The sequence below is a fragment of the Amia ocellicauda genome, chromosome 1, assembly GCF_036373705.1.
Source record: "Amia ocellicauda isolate fAmiCal2 chromosome 1, fAmiCal2.hap1, whole genome shotgun sequence".
NCBI lineage: Eukaryota > Metazoa > Chordata > Actinopteri > Amiiformes > Amiidae > Amia > Amia ocellicauda.
The window spans coordinates 61,304,601-61,324,871 of NC_089850.1; the positions used below are offsets into that span (position 1 = coordinate 61,304,601).

A 20,271-nucleotide genomic window follows, 5' to 3' on the forward strand; every position below is an offset into this window, starting at 1 on the left:
AATATTTATGCAGAGCTGACATGTCATTTATCGTATTTAAATTTGACAAGACCTCAGGTTTTTCAGTCACTTTCTGGTCAGCAAGCAGTTGTTTGAGGGAAGGCTCCATGGCTTCAATACTCTCTCAGCTCGGCATCCCCACCACAGAAGTTGGGGCCCCAATCCAAAAGTATCTCAAAAGGCAACTCCCGTAGACCAAAAGGGAGGTTTATAAAGACATAAGCATATAAATATAATATAAAACAGAGAAGTGGCTTCTCTTCATGCAGGAGATGAACCTGGTGGAACATTGCCTTGATATTGCCACAAATCTTGGACTCGGGTTTCCCTCCAATAGTGAGAGAAACCTTTGTCCAGCAGGGGGCATCGAACTGTATTTGACAGTCTCTTTCTTTTCCTTGCAGGGAGCTGATACATCAGGCCAGACCAGACGAGACGGGGAGGTGCCGGTTGACAGAGCTGCAGAGTCCTGGGTCCTTGGAGCGGTCCGGAGGCCGAGGCGAGTGGAGATTGGGACGGACCGGGAGCGACAGGGGACCTAGCCAGAGGAGTCGGCGGACTCCTCACGGAGTGGGTCCCACCAGAAGACCGGCCGACCATCTACCCGGAGCCCGGCCTGACCAGGACTGCTCCCTGCTGACGTCACCAGCCAGGATCCAGGAGAGCCCTCGGATCCCAGGGACCGACCAGGCCGATCGGCAACGTCCCTGATGGAGGCCTCCTGCAGCCAGGGCCCGGGCTTCCTCCCCTCCTCCCCCGCTGCAGAGACCTCTCCCTCTAATTTCTACACGCCCCACTCTGACTTCGGAGAGGAGAGCAGTGGGCCTTCTCCACTGCCCCGAGTGGGCAGCCTGGTGGATGAGAGGCCCCCTAGAAATAACATTCCTCCTGCCCCACAACTGAGACTCTCCCAGGGGAGGGGTCAGGTATGCCCTCCCGGCAGTAGTGGGAGAGCCGCAGGTCCTCAAGAGATGAGAGTCGGCGCCAGTGTCCTTTCCCATAAAGACCTCAGGGACGTAATGGCAAGGTCACTGGCGCTGGGGGAGGAGGCCTGCGGCAGCAGACAGCCGGGAAGGGAGAGACCACCCCCTCCCCCACCATTAGTTAAAAGAACAACTAGCGGGGTCTACACAGTTTTCTCCCCAGTTGTACACAAAGCCTCTGCCCTGCCATCTGCTCGTCGGGCCTCGGCCACAAAGGAACCAGGGAGAACCTCCAGCACCACGGGCCCTGAGCCCAGTGGAGTTTCGCCAGCCTTACCGGGTGGCGAGAGCCGAGCCCCCCCCATAGTCTTCCTAGAGGATCAAGCGGTGAGGCAAATGATTGAAATGATGGGTGCTAGCGCTAAGCTAGGTGAGGGAGAAGAGAGGAGTGGGGAAGAGAAAGGTTTCTTTACATGATTGTTACGGAGCGGGTAATTGCCCTCACAGCCATCATGGCATTAATTATTATATCAATAAATGTGAGGAGCATTGCTGAGGTGAAAAAGAGGACCGATGTTTTAAACTCTCTGGCTGGAATGAAGGCGGATGTCATCTGTTTGCAGGAGTGCGGCATCCCGTTCCAAAAGGAATATAAAGATCTCCGGGACACTTGGACCCTAGGAGAATCTTTCTGGTCGGGGTCCAATGTGTCCCGAGCGGACGGGATTGCCGTACTCCTGAAAAACCCCTTCATAGAGGTTAAAGCATTTAAAGTTATAGAGGCGGGCAGACTGGCCAGCCTCGATTTTAAATACAAGGGGGCTGTATTGAGGCTGGTCAATGTCTATGCCCCCACCAGCCAGAGAGAGAGAGTCCTCTTTCTCCCTCAGCTACGCCTGCTCCTGATCGGCACCTTACCAGTTATCATTTCAGGTGATTTCAACTGTGCTCTGAGGGATGTAGACCGGAGTAAGCCCCGCAACGATAGATCCAGCAGGGACCTCCCTGCGTTCGTGGAGGACTTTGAACTCTGCGACGCAGGTCGGGACCTGGTCCCCTTGTTCACCTGGGTGAGTTCTTCTGGCTCCTCCTTCTCCAGGATAGATCTCGTCCTCCTCAGTAAGCCACTGGAGAGGACCGCCATGTCTTCGGAGGTGGTCTTCTTTTCAGACCACAGGCTCCTGACGACAGAGGTGCTCATCCTGAGCACACGGGAGTCGGGGCCTGGGGTCTGGAAGCTCAACACCTCCCTGCTCGATGACCCTCGTGTTATTAAGACCTTTAGCAGACGCCTCGAGGAGTGGAGGACCCTGAAGGACCTTTTTGATTCTCCCATAGAGTGGTGGGAGATGGTGAAGAAAAGGACCAAGGGCTACTTCATTCAGCTGGGGAAACGGAAAGCTCGTGAGAGGTGGGCGAGATTTTCCCATCTAAACGCCCGCCTCCAGCGCCTGAGTCTTTTACAGCTCAGAGGCTTCGACCTAGCTGAGGAGGTGGCTCGGGTCAAACTGAGTCTCTCCGCCCTCTATCGGGAGGAGCAAGAGAAGATCAAGGTCCTTTCCAGGGTCCGCATCATGGAGGACGATGAGAAATGCAGCCGCTTCTTCTTCAAGAAAACGAAGGAGAGGCGGCCTGCAATGTCCTCCATGATCGACTCCTCGGGGCAAGAGGTGGAGGGCAGAGAGGCTGTTGAGACAGTGGTGCGGGATTTCTACAGGGAGTTGTACGATCAGAAGGTGGTGGATCAAAATCTGATCCATCACTTTCTGTCCCTGTTGGAGTCCCGCAATGAGGGGGACGAGGAGGAGGAGGATCCAGAGATCACCACCACTGAACTCTCCCAGGTGATAAAGAGTCTTAACTCTGGAAAGACACCGGGTCCCGATGGGATCCCTGCTGAGTTCTATAAGATCTTTTGGGAGGTGCTTAAAGAAGATCTGGCCCAGGTCTTGGGGTCGATGTACAGAGAGGGCAGATTGGCCCCTTCTATGAAGAAGAGTATCCTCTCCCTTCTTCACAAGAAGGGAGACCAAAAAGATCTGAGGAACTGGCGGCCGGTCAGCCTCCTGTGCACCGACTACAAGATACTGGCCAAAGCACTGACGCTCCGGCTGCAGCGGCTACTCCCTCAAGTCGTGGGTCCCGACCAGGTCTGTGGTGCCCGGGGGAGATCGGCGGCCGACAACGCCATGCTGCTCAGGGATGTCGTGGCCTACTCGAACGAGAGAGGGCTTCCCCTGGTCCTAATCAGCTTGGACCAGGAGAAAGCCCTCGACAGAGTGGGCCACGAATACCTGCAGCTCGTCATGGAGAGGATGGGTCTCGCTCTTGGCCTGAGGAAGTGGGTTAAGATCATCTACAGCGGTCTAAGCAGCAGGGTCCTTGTGAACCGCCACCTGACCGAACCATTTCCGGTCAGGTCGGGGGTCCGGCAGGGTTGTCCCCTGTCGGCCCTGCTGTACGTCCTCTGCTTGGAGCCGTTCATGCAGGTGATCCGCCGGGACGTCCGGGTGACAGGTTTCCATCTCCCGGGTTCCGGCGGAGAGCAACTGAAGGCCCTGGCCTACATGGACGACGTGGCCGTGGTTTGCACGGATGCTCCGTCCGTGGCCAGGGTCGAGGAACTGCTGGACGGCTTCTGCAGGGCGACGGGGGCCGCTGTCAACAAGGCCAAGAGCGAGGTCTACCTCTCCAGGGCATGGCCTGTCGGCCGGGGCCCGCCGACCGTGTTCCCTGTGAAGCCGTCTATCAAGGTTCTGGGGATCACGATCGACGGGACCAACACGGGCACCCGGAGCTGGGAGGAGGCCATAGCGAAGGTCCAAAAGAAGATCCACGGCTGGAGCACAAGGACCTTGACGATGGCTGGTAAGGTGCTGGTCGTAAAGGCCATCCTCTTCCCGATACTCCTCTACGTAGGAATGATCTTCCCCCCAGACAAGGTCATCGCAAAATTAGTGACCCGAATTATATTTCGGTTTGTCTGGGGGAGCAAAATGGAGAGGCTGAAAAGAGTGCAGGGGCTGGCCTATGTGGTCAAGAACATCCAGGCTGCTGGCAAGAAGGTGAGTTTCATGAACCGCTTTTATTTTGCCAGCAGCCTGAGACCATTCGGCCTCTGCGCCATGGATAACACCAGGCCGCACTCGTGGGATCCCCCGCCGTTCTACAGGGCGCTCCGAGCCTTTGCGCTCGAAGTAGGCCTCCATAAAGTCGTGCTGGCCTCCTGGGATTATAAGACCATCTGTAGCCAGATGAGATCTACCCAGGAGACCAGCCGAATAGAAGATTTCCCTCCCGAAACCTGCCGGTTTATCTGGGCTAACGCTACGCACGTTTGCCTCACGAATACGCAGAAAGATGTATCCTGGATGGCTGTGAGTCGGTGTCTCCCCACCCGAGTGTTCATGCACAGAAGGGGCATAGCTCCTTATGACATCTGCCCCTATAAGGGTTGCCTGGGGAAGGAGACGGAGGCTCACATCTTTAGAGAGTGCCCCTCCGCCTACAGGGTCTGGCTCCTGTTTTCTCCGTTCCTCCACAGGTTTGCCGTTCCTGCGCGGGCGACCGCCCAGCAGATCTTGTACGGTCCTGCCAGGGGAATATCATCTTCTACCCTGAGGTGCTGGTGGCGTGTCGTCTGCGCAGTGAAGCAGGCCCTGTGGGAGGGACGGAACATCTGTCTATTCAACAAGCAGGAGCTGGACCCGATTGTCATCGCGCGGAGGGGCATGGTGCTAGTAAGAGACTACGTCAATCTGGAGGTCCATCAGAGGGGCAAGGAGGAAGCCTATAAGAACTGGCACATACAAGATCTGGGGGAGCTCAGGATCCCATGATGGGACCCACCTCCGGGGACGGTCAGTTCCCCCTGCTGGAGCCCGAGTCCAAGATCTTTTAATTATTTTATGGATGATTGTTTTTAAAATGATTTTAAAAATGAATCTTAATTGTTTTTAAAGATTTAGTTGTTTTTAAACCACTAATTGTTTAGGGGTTTTTTGGTTTAGTTTTGTTATATTCTTTTGTCAAATACATTGACCGTTTTGGATTTAATTTTAAATGCATTGGACCTTTTTTGTTTGTTTTTTAGTTTTACCTTTTTAATTGTTTCTTTATTTTGTCCATTGCATTTTCAGTTATTTTCAATGTATTTGACTTTTATGTTGGTGAGCAGTTTTGCATTAATCACATTTGTTTTGTTGTTTTGTGCACGTTTATTTGAAGTTAATTGTTTTGTTTTTCGTTAAAATCACAAAGATTTTAAATTTTTTAAAGTGATTTTAAGAATTGATTTTAAAAGATTTTAATCATAAGTCTTAAAAATTTGAATTGTTTTTTTTTATGTAATTTAAAATACTACACACAATAAAACAGTATTCCCACAAATTGTAACAACATGTTGTCTGTATCTGATCAAGACTCCCAGCAGTGATGGACCACGGGTAGGTCCTGGAAGTAGATAATGGTTGAGCACCAGGCCGTCATGTTGGAATGAGCAGTTGAACACTAGACGATTCTTTCCATTGTGTTGCATGATGTGGTGTGGTAAATACCAGGACTCTTGAGAAGTTTCAATTTCCTCTGCAGTCAGTATCTTGACATATCCTGCTTACACTAACTTCTGCATCTGCAGACTGTGAACCTCTGCAAGTTCAGGATCTCTGATGAGTCATCGCTCGATGCATCTTAGGTGAGGTAGTACTGCCTCCTTGGTGCCTTGGAAGAGTGGACAGTCTCGGGTCTGACTCAACCACAGTCATTAGGACTGACCTGCTCTATTTCTGGACAGCCTCATGCAGTATGGTGAGGTGAAGCTCTTTGCATATGTTGCATGGCTTCTTCAGGGTACAGGCCTCAGGTGAGTGTGAACGTCCGCATTGCCAGCAATGCTCCTTCTCTTTGATCCACTTATTTATCTGCCCGGCGGACAGCTTCTTGAATTCCACACAGGCATTGAGGTAGTGCTCATTGGTGTTACAAAATGGGCAGTATGACTTTGGCTTGTCTTTAGTTTTGGTGTACAATGACTGACAGGCTGAAGGGCGTGAGCTTGAATCAGCTGGAGCTGTTTCAGAATTGTAATAGACAAAGGATGGTTGCTCCTACTTCTTGGAGGTATAGTGCTGCTCCCATTTATCCAGCTTGGAGCCCTCACCTTTGTAAAGGACTGCTGCATGGTCAGAAATATGTTTGGCACATGATTTGGTCTGCAGCCAAATGGACAGGTCATGAAGAGTGTAGGTTTGGTCTGCATCTCCCCTCAGTATGCCACGGTCGATGCAGTAAGAAATACGAGACTGAAAGGAAAATATATATTTTAACTATATGTATATAGTTAATTGGTTATGACATTGTAGAGCTGGTGTGGCCTCGCTCCTAGCTGTGCTAGTGGAGCAAGTGGCCGCCACTCCCATGTTGTGTGGAGGGCGTATGAACTGGATCCTGCATCCCGCTGTGTATATACATTTTATAATAGTAGAGCCTGCTGTTGCCCTGCATCTAGCTGTGCTAGTAGATGGCACCTGCTCCCATGTTATGTGGAGGATGTGTGATCTGCTTCCTGCACCTTGCGATATATCTTATTGTTATCATGACAGCACAGTGGAGCTGGCTGCTCTGTACTGTTCAGTTGAGTGAGATTCCTCCTGTGCTGCGAGGAGCTATCAGGGGTCCACTGCCACAATGTAGCGCAGGCGGCGTGAGAGTTGCTCCGCTTGCCCCACACTGTGTATGCTAAGGCCACGATACATTATGAAATTTCCATGAAATCCGATTTCATAAAATCCGAATGCAGCCCAAGATTTCCTCGAAATTTCACAGTGAAATCGCAAAAAAAATCAAATTTAATGCAAATTCATCCGATTTCAAGCAATAGAGCAGAATCCTATTTTCATAAAATCGCCATGGACACGTACCCAATCAGAGCGTAAGAAGGAGTCACATGACAACATCTACGAAATCACTGGGAAGCTTGAATAGCAGATGGGAAGTTGGACAGGAGAGGAGAGCCAGAGAAGCGCCTGGAACACATGAAACTGTGGTAAATTGACAAAAGCCATTCATTAAATAAACATTACATCAATATTTTCCTATCAGTCTCGTATTTTCTACCTCCCAGTTCATTTTCCTCAAATCATAGTCACGTATCTTATACATGGGGATGCTATTTTTCACAGATCATCTAGTGTTTTGATGTTACTGTATTTATTTAAGATATTTGCCCAGCAATTATATTAAGTCATACATTTTATTTATAAATAATATTTTCTATACTGGTATTTGTCTTTGCCTTATGTCTTTTTGTCTTGCCTTATTTACAATAACACACATACATTATATATATATGAAGTGTGCTCTATTATATTAATACCAACATAACACAGTAACAACGAATCATGGTAAAATAAATATTTATTAGAATATAAAAATATATACTGATTTGGACATGAAAGTACACATTCAATATAAAACAGAAAATATATGGATTGGATAATGATGCCCGTGCTAGCCTATTATGTGCTTTTGCACGAGATAAAACCTAACCCATCACAACATCAGCAGCATACACAGCCTTCACTAAGTTGGGGAACGCGTACAAGATGGAAGATAATTTTCTGTGGTCAACAATTAAAGTTGAAGAACTTTATAGAGGCTATACAATACATAATTGCCAGACTACCACAACAAGTGGAAAAGGCAGCAAGCTCTTCACCCTTTTACGGAAACACTTGGAACAACAGTTAAGGCTCAATAAAATATACATTTACAAACTTAGTTAGGATGTTAGTTGATATGTTTAAAACTTGTAAAATGATCCTATGTGTAATTTCTGAAGTGATTGCTTGTTCCCGAAAAATATAAACTAGTTTAGTTTGCCCGACTTGCTGTAATGTAGTGTTATCTGAAAAAGGAAGTAGGAAGGGACCTGTCTTGAGTGACGGGCACAGGGGCCAATGGCAGCTTTGATAGTCTGACATTTCGATTGGGTTCCTACAGAAGTGTGCAGAATCCCCTCCCCCTTGGGCAGTGCTTCCGACTTGAAAGATAACTGAAAACTGCATCGTTACTAACGGAAACAATCTGACTCCCTGTCAGCAACAAGTACAATATGACATAATTGAGAGTAACAGTGTTTAAGACATGCATTTTAAAAATACATAGTACAGACTTATTGATGTTTTACATTATGAAAACAGGAAGTCTTAATACAAACATCATTAAATCAATTAGAATGTATTGAAGGCTGTACAGGAATTAGTATTATTGTATATACCACAGCTCTGGCAACGTTAGGTTTGGTTTTGTTACAAAACATGTTTAAGATTTGTATTTAATATTTGATAATGAAATAATAATAATTCAGTTCACAATGTATTTTGAGATTTTCCATATTTATTCAACTTTCTAATTAGGGGTGGCTAACCCCGGTCCTGGAGAGCCTCAGGGTGTACAGGTTTTTGTTCTATCCAGATTAACTGCTTAATTGAGCCAATTGTGGGTCTTAATTAGGCTGAATGTCCCTGTGTTCAAGGTATCCATTGATTGGTAATTTAGAGAGACCAGGAAATCCTGCAGGATTGTGGCTCTCCAGGAAAAGGGTTGGCCAACCCTGCTCTGTACTAACCAGAAGTTCTATTCAAGAAGGCTACTGTTACAGTTGAACAGGTTTATGACACACACAGACTTAATGAAGGATGCCTCAGTGTTACATCCCAGAAATGACAAGAACTTGTGGAGCCAGGTTTTCTATTTCAACCTGAAAGTCTGAAGGTACTGCCACCATGGCTAATGTTGTGGTCCAGATTTGAGGAATGATTTGCTTGCTTTTGCTGGAATTTACGATGCTATTGCTGCAATCTATATAGACAGTGTGACATTATCCTCTATTTTATGCTTTGCCCTGTCAGAGGTAAGAGATACTGTTGAGCACTGCACTGCTCCCATCTGCACTGAAACTGAAACGTGCACTGAAATGTCTTTTAAGTTTGTCATTTACCCATGTTTCTTGTGAACGCAATTTCTCAATTCTGAAATTCATTCATTTATGAAATGTTTGCTCTACTTAGATATTCACCTTCACTCATCTGATGGTTGAAATATGCATAGTCTGACTCCTTAAAGGCAGCAGTAGCAGTCATAGTCAACTCAACTCAGCAACAGTCAGGCACCTCAACTCTGCAGCAGTCAGTTTAATGCCAGAGAAGAGAGTACTGTATGCATTATTGTTATTATTATTATATTTTTTTGTGTAATACTGTCCGAAGCAAAACATTTTCTTTAAAAGACTTTGGGAGTTGCAGGCCTTCGTGTTGGTTTTGTTTATGGTGGTTTATGTAAGCTATGTGGTTTTCATTTCCAATATTCTAGCGATTGTTTCAGAAAAGTGGCCTATGCTTGTATACTAGCATCCTGGCCTGTGACCCAGCCAGTCCGCCCCTGGTGCCAGGAAAAAATTAACCGTTAAGGTCTATTCACATTGGACGCGACAGGTGCAAGCGATGTGACAGTTTAATAATAATAATAATAATAACAATAATAATAATAATAATAATAATAATAATAATAATAATAATAATAATAAACATAAGAAAGTATTCCAAGGAAGATGATGAAGTAATATTAATGTTGGCAATATGTTTAAGGTAAATTGTGTAATTAAGAATATCATATAGGCAGCGTATAATAAGCTATATGGGCATATAAAGTAATATTCGATATATAAACGTACGAACTGAGTTAAGACCGATACAGGTCTGTAGAGTTACAGATATAGGCAACCCCTGTCTAAAGTGATGTACTTGCAATCTTTACTAGTATTATATTAGTTGTGTAGAAGTGACTGTATATTTCAAATAAAATGTTTATGCTTAGACTATTATTTTCATAACAAGAACATGACTTTATTATTACAGTTTTGATTATGATACATGCAGATATTTTTACACTTAATTTGTGGAAGGATATGTCGTACATGTCAATCATAGGTTCAAATGTAGAACCTTAATCTCAATATTTTTCTAATACAATGAGTATAGGTAATTAAATCCAATAAACATTTATAAAATATGTAGAGTCTGGAGTCTGTCAATTTTGATCTAACTGAAAACTATCTATACCATATAATATTTTAATAATTGATCTATCAAACATAATTTATCTGAACTAAAAAAACAACTAACTAAATAACAACTTAATCTAATTCAATTCATCAAACCGATCGAATATGACTACATGGGAATACATTTGAAAAAGTTCTATAAAACAACTATATTATAAATGATGCTATAAAACTAAAATATGAGGCATTATTAAATAATATTAATGCGAATCAGGCTAAACATTATAGTCTACATACTATATACCTTACATATGCTAAATACGAAATAATGACTGGGTGAACACAAGTAACAAATCTAACCATAACATCTAAAGTGTATATCAAAAATCTACATGAAAACAAAAAGAAAGTTTTGAGTAAGGGAACCCACACAGAGCCCAACTGGGACCCACAGAACCCAGTAAAAAAAACATCTAAACCCCAGCTGAGCCCAGCCTAACCAGCTACAACCCACTTGGGGCCCGGTTGCGTGTGGTTCTGCTGTTTTGACAATTCATTTGTCATTTCTATTATATTTATCACAACTGGATTTTAACCTTAATTTTCAGCATTTCAAACAAACAAACAAACAAACAACAACAACAACAAAACCCGGGCGTGCTGGCTGGGTTTAAACATAGTGTGACTCGTTTCTGTTGGACCGCAGAACTGAGACCGACGCCAGTCTGGGAGAAGCCGATCCTGTTCAAATGCAACAGTTTAAATGTACTACAAATACAGTTTAATGCGCTACTGGTTTATATTCTTTACCAGTTCAACTCTCAATCACATTCTTTACATATGTGTTTGCTAAATGATACAGTATCTCGCAGTGGTAGCAGAGAGGTGTTCATCTTAGGAGTCGTATATGTGACCGTCCGGGCGAGTTGTGCCGTGTGTTATCTGCACTTCACAAACAGCCATTTCATTACTCTATTGTAATCGTGTCAGATTTTATACCGGCTTCGGCTGATTCATCAGGGCCTCGGCTTCATAGCGAGGGGGCATTGTCAATGTTTAAGGAGGGTTTTAGTGACTTTAATTGGGGAAAATACGAGGAAGTCCGATCGAGGCGCCTGCGTTTGGAGGCAGTTTTGGAAAGTGTTCGGACTCTGGTTGAAAAACACCTCATGGTTATAATCGAAACCCAATTTATGACCGACTAACAGGGGGACCTCTTTGCAAGTACAGCGTGTGTAGCTAGTTTCTCGTCTTCTCTCGCCCAGTTTTCGCCGTTTTTCTGCCAGGAGAAAACACAAATCCGAGCGGCTGTGCGCCCAGGAGAAGCTGCGCGCCTGTGGTTGAGTCTACACGGTTCTCATGTGCTGTATAAGTTCCGCCCCTCTGCGCTGCGGCTCCACAGTCCGACTCGCTCGACACAGACACACAAATGGCAGAAGAAGTGGCTCCAGCTCCCGCCGCCGCGCCGGCCAAGGCGCCCAAGAAGAAGTCCGCCGCCAAGCCCAAGAAGGCCGGCCCCAGCGTGGGAGACCTGATCGTCAAAGCCGTGTCCGCTTCCAAGGAGAGAAGCGGCGTCTCCCTGGCCGCCCTCAAGAAAGCCCTGGCTGCCGGCGGCTACGACGTGGAGAAGAACAACTCCCGCGTCAAGGTCGCAGTCAAGAGCCTGGTGACCAAGGGCACTCTGGTGCAGGTTAAGGGCACCGGCGCTTCGGGCTCCTTCAAGCTCAACAAGCAGCAGGCGGAGGCCAAGAAGAAGCAGCCCGCCAAGAAGGCCGCCTCTACACCCAAGAAGCCAGCGGCCAAGAAACCCGCCGCGGCTAAGAAGCCCAAGAAGCCGGCAGCGAAGAAGCCAGCGGCCGCCAAGAAGTCTCCCAAGAAAGCCAAGAAGCCCGCGGCGGCTAAGAAGGCGACCAAGAGCCCCAAGAAAGCCGCTAAGAAGCCGGCGGCGCCCAAGAAGGCCACCAAGAGCCCCAAGAAAGCCAAGGCGGCCAAGCCCAAGGTCGCCAAGCCCAAAACCGTCAAGCCGAAAGCCAAGAAAGCGGCTCCGAAGAAGAAGTGAAGGAATTGACTCCGACTCTACCCGCCTCGACCCCAACGGCTCTTCTAAGAGCCACCACTACTTCTTAACAGCGTTTTTCCATTTCTGTATCCAGTCTGTTCAATTGTCCACGAATTAGGTTCCTTGCCATAGCCCCCCACGTTGTGAACGTGTGTACAGGGCTTGTGAAGCACGGTGGTGTGAACGGGGCGGCGTGTCCTGCTCCGCTCCTGCAGCAGTCTCTCTCTCGGTGACGGGGCGAGTCACAGCGCAGCCGGCTGACTGACAGGGCGGGCTGTTGGCATGGGGTCGAGCGCAGTGCGCTGGGGCTGCTTCAGCGTTTTCCCAAGGGTACAGAGCATTATTTACATGAGTGTCAACATAATGTGCCCCCTCCGAAATTGTGCAGCCAAATGCTGATGATCGATGTAATATTGCAATATCATGCAGACCTATATTATTCTTCAATACTAAAATACTCCACGGCATGTCAGGATGAAATGTGACGTCACATCGCATCTTCAGTGAACCGTCATTACCCGTGTTGAGCTGCTCTGACAGGTGTTTGTCTTGAAATGAGAGACGCGCAACTGCAGCTGCAAGTTTGAACTGCACCGGTTATGAAGGGTCTGCGACCCTCACTGATTTCATGTGTCAGGATGGGTTCCTTAGTCATACCAACAATAGTGCTGGGGATTATACAGATATAAATTGTTAGCAAGTATTGGTACATGATTCTATTATACCCAATTCATATCGAAATACTACTGTCCAAACAGACATGTACAATTTCGCATACAGTTCAAATGGGACCCTAAATCACTGACTGGTTGTGAATGAAATGCTGACGGCTCTGCTCCGCCTGCTCTCTACAGTAAATACTGTTTATTGGGTTGAGTATTTTACATTTCTTAAAATAAAAACAATTCAATATTTAATACTTATGATTAAAATCATTTAAAATATCAATTCTTAAAATCACTTAAAATTTTTAAAATCTTTGTGATGGCTCTGCTCCGCCTGCTCTCTACAGTAAAGCTGCTGCTTCATCCTAAAGCGCAGGAGACCCGCTCCCGCCCCCTACTCCCGCTGGAAACAGACATCTGAGACCTGCGAGCGGATTGGTTACAGCTCCTGTCGAGCGCGCCTCAATTCAGCTCTGTGAGTGGACGGATGGAAGAGGAAGAAAGAACCAATCCCAAGGAGAGGAGCGTCTATAAAACACAGGCAGCGTAGTTCTTCTGTATCCCATACTTGCTGTATCTGACCGTGCGATCATGAGTGGAAGAGGCAAAACCGGTGGCAAGCAGAGAGCGAAGGCCAAGACTCGCTCCTCCAGGGCTGGACTGCAGTTCCCAGTCGGCCGTGTCCACAGGCTGCTGCGGAAGGGAAACTATGCTCAGCGGGTCGGTGCTGGAGCCCCGGTCTACCTGGCCGCTGTGCTGGAGTATCTGACCGCCGAGATCCTGGAGCTGGCTGGCAACGCCGCCCGGGACAACAAGAAGACCCGCATCATCCCCCGGCACCTGCAGCTCGCCGTCCGCAACGACGAGGAGCTGAACAAGCTGCTGGGTGGCGTGACCATCGCCCAGGGCGGCGTGCTGCCCAACATCCAGGCCGTGCTGCTGCCCAAGAAGACCGAGAAGCCCGCCAAGAAGTAAAGACCCCACCGAGTGATCGAACCCCAACGGCTCTTTTAAGAGCCACCCACACTTTCCTAGAGGCACGGCCTTCCATTTGAAGTGATTATGAAATCGAGATTCATCTGTTGAAAGCGATACAGTGGGTTGTAAGCTCGGTAGTTAAATGACTGATCCCTTTTATGCCAAGTGCTACTTTCTCATTTGAAAAGCACGATATATTGCACTAAATACATAATGTATGCGGTGATTGTTACACTAATTCAAAATAAGCAGTTTAAAATGTACTGCATCTGTTCTGCGAGTGGTGCTGTAACTACACGACTTGCTCGACCTATATTGATCAGGCTATACACACTTATTGAAGCCGTTTCCACTCCGTATTTCAAAGCCTGTCGTTTATTTTATTAACATAATGCGCAATCACACATGTATCGCCCTCATGAACTGTACACAGTTGAAATGAGTGCAACCACAACGAAGCCCCCATTATTGCATCGTCACACGCTGCCAGCAGCAATTATCTTTAGCTGTTAAATCTTAATAACCTTTCTACAGGGATTGGAATAAACAATCCAGGTGACTTCTTAAACGGAACAATGAAATATAGTTTTTAATAAGATCATGTCTTAAATACAGGGGTACACATTCAACTTGTAACCTCATTTATTAAAGTATTAGATATGCGATAGTAATAGTCCCCATGCACTGATATCAGGCCGAATTAAACTAGTGTTGAAACGGCGGGAGGGAGAGAGCGAGGGGCAGTGAAACAGCCTGCTCGCTTAGGAGCTGTGGGGGGAGGAGACAGAACGCACTTACTAGCGCCTGAATTCAAAATGCCCAATCACTGCTTAGGATTCAAACTCTAACCAATCATCAGGCAGAATGAGGTTTAGCCAATAGCTCCAGGGTATTCCCTCTTTATAAAGCGTAGCGCCCGCTTTACTGTTTCATTTCTAGGTTGTTGCTTAGATATCAGTGAAGAATGGCCAGAACCAAGCAGACCGCGCGTAAGTCCACCGGCGGGAAGGCGCCGAGGAAGCAGCTGGCGACCAAAGCTGCCCGTAAGAGCGCCCCGGCCACCGGCGGAGTGAAGAAGCCTCACCGCTACAGGCCCGGCACTGTGGCTCTCCGGGAGATCCGCCGCTACCAGAAATCCACCGAGCTGCTGATCCGCAAGCTGCCCTTCCAGCGCCTGGTCCGAGAGATCGCCCAGGACTTCAAGACCGACCTGCGCTTCCAGAGCTCGGCCGTCATGGCTCTGCAGGAGGCCAGCGAGGCCTACCTGGTCGGCCTGTTCGAGGACACCAACCTGTGCGCCATCCACGCCAAGAGAGTCACCATCATGCCCAAGGACATCCAGCTGGCCCGCCGCATCCGCGGAGAGCGAGCCTAGACCCTGACACCCGACCCAGGCACGCCCGGAGACACAACGGCTCTTTTCAGAGCCACACAATTGTCTTTCAGAGGGCAGTTTCATTTTGGATACTAAGGCTATGTCTGTTTGTTTGTATTTTACACAAATGCAGTCTATAGAATGTGCGAGCAGTTAAATAACCCACCCGCTACTCATGTTTTCTCTAAATAATGTATAACGTACGCATTGGTTGTTGTATTTTTCAGGGGGATAATAGTGATGTCGTTTGGCATTACGGTTTAGTGAAGCTGCCTTAACCTAGAGCTCCGTTTGATGCGGAGAGAAGTTCGAAGCGTCCGCCTGCCCTAACATGAATACTCCCGACTCTGCCACCAGCTGCGCCAGTGAGATTATTGGCTGTGATTGAGTCTCTGGCCGTGCAGCTTTAGGCACAGCGAGCTGTTGGTATTGACTATGTTTAAACCCAGTTTGTCAATAAATCAAATTAAGCACATGTATAAAATACGTTACATAACTTACAGTATATTACACTCCCAAACGCTGCTCCCTGTCTTATCATTCGAAAGTAAGATAGGTTTCTGCCTTGAAACTGCAAACTCTCCAGGTGTCATGGACATCCAGATATGCTTTTAACAGGGACATTAAATAGATACATAAAGTATACTTTACACGGTCACTTTTCCAGCCAGAAAACACTTAATACATACATCCGGGGCGGGGCAGATATCATACACTAAGACGCAAGAATAATACAAGGTAAAAGTAAACACTAAACGGAACCTCTTTCACAGACAGAGTGGGCGGCTCTTAAAAGAGCCTTTGGGTTTGGCGGGGTGGCGGCGGGTCCGGTCTACTTGGAGCTGGTGTACTTGGTGACGGCCTTGGTGCCCTCAGACACGGCGTGCTTGGCCAGCTCTCCGGGCAGCAGCAGCCGCACGGCGGTCTGGATCTCCCGGGAGGTGATGGTGGAGCGCTTGTTGTAGTGCGCCAGGCGGGAGGCCTCGCCGGCGATGCGCTCGAAGATGTCGTTGACGAACGAGTTCATGATGCCCATGGCCTTGGAGGAGATGCCGGTGTCCGGGTGCACCTGCTTCAGCACCTTGTACACGTAGATGGCGTAGCTCTCCTTCCTGGACTTTCGGCGCTTCTTACCGCCCTTCACCGCCGTCTTGGTCACGGCTTTCTTGGAGCCCTTCTTGGGCGCAGACTTAGCTGGTTCAGGCATGGTTGCGATATAATACTTTCTTCGCCCAACAAACGCTGAATTTATAGTAACCGTATGCAAATAATCTAGTATTACGAGAGAAGGCCAGTGATTGGTTAGCGCCACTGGAATCATCATTATGGCCTCTGATTGGCTACACTTGTACCAATAGCAATCCGTGTGACAACCAGACGTTGAGAAGGAAACCGAACACTATTGATTGACTCCAAACGAGCACGATGGTTCGAATGGCCTGCTCTCGTTCGTAAATGTCATGTTCTAATATCCAGTCACTTCCAAACACCAGGGAATACATTTCGACATGTTTTTATCACCAAAACACTCAGGAGTATCGTGAAGACATCTCCAACTTTACATTCCAAACTGTCTCAGTATTTAAACAGATCATATATTAGCAAATTACACGTTTTGAAGTGGTGTATCAAAAACAAGTCCTATATATATATATATATATATAATTAAATCTGTATCCTTCTTTGTTTAGTCGATTGTCACGGGGTTGTAATACATCCAAGTTAAACGTGGAGGAGAGAAGAGCGACATAACCGTCTGGATGAGCGAGGCAGGAGACATGTAGACGGGCTGACTGGCGAGCCACTATTCCCACACACTTATATTACATGCGTTTGTGGGTAAATGGAAACTTAAACATTGTATGGTTGTCTGGTTTAAAACTCGTGAACAGGGAGACATCAATGCTCAATTAGTTCTTAGAAAATATATTTTAATATTCCTGTCCACCCCGACACAGAAGCCTTTACAGACATGGTCTTAATCGTTGCGATAACTTCGCAAATTTAGTCACAAATACACTTTAGCATCATAGTGAAATACAAATCCAGATGAGGATATTGAAGCTTAGAGTTTAAATGTGTGCCACTCCACATACTATATAACGGAAAACTAAAGAAGAGAAAACAGTCAAGCTCCTTAGCAGAAAGTGTGGGCGGCCCTTAAAAGGGCCTTTGTGTTTCGAGATGATCGGGCAGGCTGTCGTTTAGCCTCCGAAACCGTACAGAGTGCGGCCCTGGCGCTTCAGCGCGTACACCACATCCATGGCGGTCACGGTCTTCCTCTTGGCGTGCTCGGTGTAGGTGACGGCATCACGGATCACATTCTCCAGGAACACCTTCAGCACTCCGCGGGTCTCCTCATAGATCAGCCCAGAGATACGCTTGACTCCGCCACGGCGAGCCAGGCGGCGAATAGCGGGCTTAGTGATTCCCTGGATGTTATCACGCAGCACTTTACGATGACGCTTTGCGCCTCCTTTACCGAGTCCTTTTCCACCCTTTCCTCTTCCAGACATCGTAGCTTCAGCCTCTCAACGATTACACTAGAGAATGAATACAAACGAGGGGCTTGCGTTGTGTATTTCTACAGTCTGTGCGGACCTGATTGAAAGCATAACGCTGTAGCAGCCCGCAGCCTCGTTCTCAGACTGCGTTTGAGCATTTTTTCTGCCGAATTCACTCCCGACAGCCTCTATTTCTCAAAGACTTAATACATTTATATTATAGTTATATGATATTATGCGAGTTGTTCTTGAAATGTCGCCAATTGGGGCTCAGTTATTATTAGTAGTATTATTGTTTGTATTAGTATTATTACTACTGCTAACACCGCACACTGTCTCTCTCACACAGAGGAGCCCTGAGTGACCACAGCCCCTCCATGAGGGCAGAGCCAAGATACAGGACTATATAATATGAGATCTTTGTGCTCTTCCTGCTGCTGGTCTCTGATCCACTGCGTAGAGGGGAGGCAGCCATTAGGCCTGGGCCCAGAGCCCAGAGATGATTCTCCCCTGTAAGTCTCCCCCCACTCACATGGGCCACCAGCTAGACCTCATCTTCTCTAGAGGCTGCTCCCCTTCGACACTCTCTGGGACACCCATGGACATCTCCGACCACCGCCTCATCTCCTTCTCCCTTTCCCTCCCTCCCTCCCTGCTCCACCCACCCTCTCTGTCACCCTCCACCGTAATCTCCGCTCTGTCTCCCCCTCCACCCTTGCCTCCACTGCCCTCACTCTTTTACCTTACATTGACTGTTTTTCCCATCTATCTGTCAACTGTGCTACCTCCTCTTCGTTCTCTTCACTCACCTCCTCCCTTGACTCTCTCCTCTCACATCTCGTCCTGCCCGTCCCTCCCCTCCTCAGCCTTCGCTCTCTGCTGTTCTCCATTCAACCTGAACTAGTCTGCGTTTCCTCCGAACAGAGGTGGAAAAGGACCAAACTCCCAGCTGCCCTCGAAGTCTACCGCTCTCTACTGTCCACATTCTCCTCCTCTTTCACCTCAGCCAAGAAGTCTTACTTCCAATCGCTCTTCAAATCATTAACCTCTACATTGCCAATTGCATTAGAATGTACTTTGCAGTTAATACGTTGCAAGAAAGGAATGTGAGCTGCTGATAACCGAGTGAGGAGTAACAGCAAACCAAGGACAAAGGCAGAATAGGATTTCTATATTTTCCCCACACAGTAGACAGCAGGACTGTGGTCCAGTCCTAGTTCTGCTAGTAGACTGGAAGGCCACTGCCGCTGTTTTCAGCTCGCTGCCTCGCTGTGTACATTGTTCATTTATCCCAAAACAGTATGAGCTGCTGTTGCGCTGCCTTAGCCTTAGTTATAATTGGCAGGTGTCAACTTCTCCTGTGTTACATGGGAGGTGCATGAGCTGGCTCTTGTACCCCACAGTGTATGTCGTTAGTTTGACAGCAGGTCTGTGGCCCCGTTCTAGCTGTGCTAGTGGAACAGGGGGCACGTTGCCGCTGTCCCCAGCGCACGGCACTCAGGCTGAATCTCGCTGCCTCGCTCTGTGGGTAGTTTATTGGACAGCAGGTCTGTGACCCTGCTCTAGCTGTGAGCTAGTAGAGCAGTGGACTGCTGCTGCTGTCCTCAGCGGAGGGCACTCGATCTACTCGTGCCCCGCTGTATACAGAGTTTTTATCCCATCATGGAAGATACTGTTTTATTGGATGTAGTATTACAAATAAAAACATTCAAAACTGTAATACTTATGATTATTATTTTTTTAAATCCTAAAAAAAACATTGAAAATCCTGACATAAATCATTACAGAACTTAAAACAAAACCAAGTGACAGGGGAATAATCCATAATTACATTACATTAAATTATATCAAGTGCCAAAAAAATGAATATTCAAAAAATCTTAAGGTTAATGAAAACAATCTGGTGCATTGCGAAACGTAATGGTTAATGCACTGGATAAACAAAAACATAAAAAAGAAACATCTAGAAACCAAACAAAACAATCCAATGCATTTAAAGAAAGAATGACGGTCAATACACCAGATCATAAAAATACAAAACCACCAAAAAAACAAAAACAAATCAGGATACAAATTAACAATTCAATGTTTTAAAAACAGTTTAAATTGTTTTTATAAAACAATCATGAATCAGTAAAAGAAATAAAGCTCTTGGACTCGGGCTCCAGCAGGGGGAGTATCCAACCACGGAGGTGGGGTCCCATCATGGGATTCTAAGCTCCCCCAGATGATGAATTTTCCAGTTCTTCATGGCTTTCTCCTTGCCCCTCTGGTGGATCTCCAGATTGACATGATCTCGTACTAGGACCATGGCCCTCTGTGCGATCGTCTTTGGTCCAGCTCCTGCTTATTGAACAAGCAGATTTTCCGTCCCTCCAACTGGGCCTGTTTCAACGCGCAGACGACACGCCACCAGCACCTCAGAGTAGCTGAAGTCAGTCCTACGGCTGGTTCATACAGGATCTGCTGGGCAGTCGTCTGCCCAGGTACGGCAAACCTGTGGAGGAATGGACAGAACAAGAGCCAGACCCTGCAAGCCCAGGGGCACTGCCTTCCCAGGCAGGTGTCAAACAGGGCCAAGCCCATTCTATACATGAACACTTGGGTGGGGAGACACCGACTCACAGCCATCCAGGAGACATCTTTCTCTGTATTTGTGAGGCAAACGTGTGTAGCGTTAGCCCAGATATTTCTGCAGGTTTCGTG

General features: G+C 47.2%; 5 protein-coding genes across 5 annotated transcripts; 3 read left to right on the top strand and 2 right to left on the bottom strand.

Annotated features, from left to right (window-relative positions):
* Positions 1 to 11,392: 11,392 nt before the first annotated feature.
* LOC136756284 (histone H1-like) lies at positions 11,393 to 12,071 on the top strand. Its single transcript, XM_066712311.1, has one exon. It carries the CDS (start codon positions 11,414 to 11,416, stop codon positions 12,041 to 12,043), a length of 630 nt encoding a protein of 209 aa, XP_066568408.1. The 5' UTR covers positions 11,393 to 11,413; the 3' UTR covers positions 12,044 to 12,071.
* Positions 12,072 to 13,259: 1,188 nt separating this feature from the next.
* LOC136756568 (histone H2A-like) lies at positions 13,260 to 13,729 on the top strand. The gene has a single exon (XM_066712331.1). It carries the CDS (start codon positions 13,300 to 13,302, stop codon positions 13,681 to 13,683), a length of 384 nt encoding a protein of 127 aa, XP_066568428.1. The 5' UTR covers positions 13,260 to 13,299; the 3' UTR covers positions 13,684 to 13,729.
* Positions 13,730 to 14,629: 900 nt separating this feature from the next.
* LOC136756423 (histone H3) lies at positions 14,630 to 15,121 on the top strand. Its single transcript, XM_066712321.1, has one exon. It carries the CDS (start codon positions 14,651 to 14,653, stop codon positions 15,059 to 15,061), a length of 411 nt encoding a protein of 136 aa, XP_066568418.1. The 5' UTR covers positions 14,630 to 14,650; the 3' UTR covers positions 15,062 to 15,121.
* A 719-nt stretch (positions 15,122 to 15,840) lies between these two features.
* LOC136756650 (histone H2B) lies at positions 15,841 to 16,277 on the bottom strand. Its single transcript, XM_066712336.1, has one exon. It carries the CDS (start codon positions 16,266 to 16,268, stop codon positions 15,894 to 15,896), a length of 375 nt encoding a protein of 124 aa, XP_066568433.1. The 5' UTR covers positions 16,269 to 16,277; the 3' UTR covers positions 15,841 to 15,893.
* Positions 16,278 to 17,214: 937 nt separating this feature from the next.
* LOC136756714 (histone H4) lies at positions 17,215 to 17,611 on the bottom strand. The gene has a single exon (XM_066712341.1). It carries the CDS (start codon positions 17,575 to 17,577, stop codon positions 17,266 to 17,268), a length of 312 nt encoding a protein of 103 aa, XP_066568438.1. The 5' UTR covers positions 17,578 to 17,611; the 3' UTR covers positions 17,215 to 17,265.
* Positions 17,612 to 20,271: the final 2,660 nt, after the last annotated feature.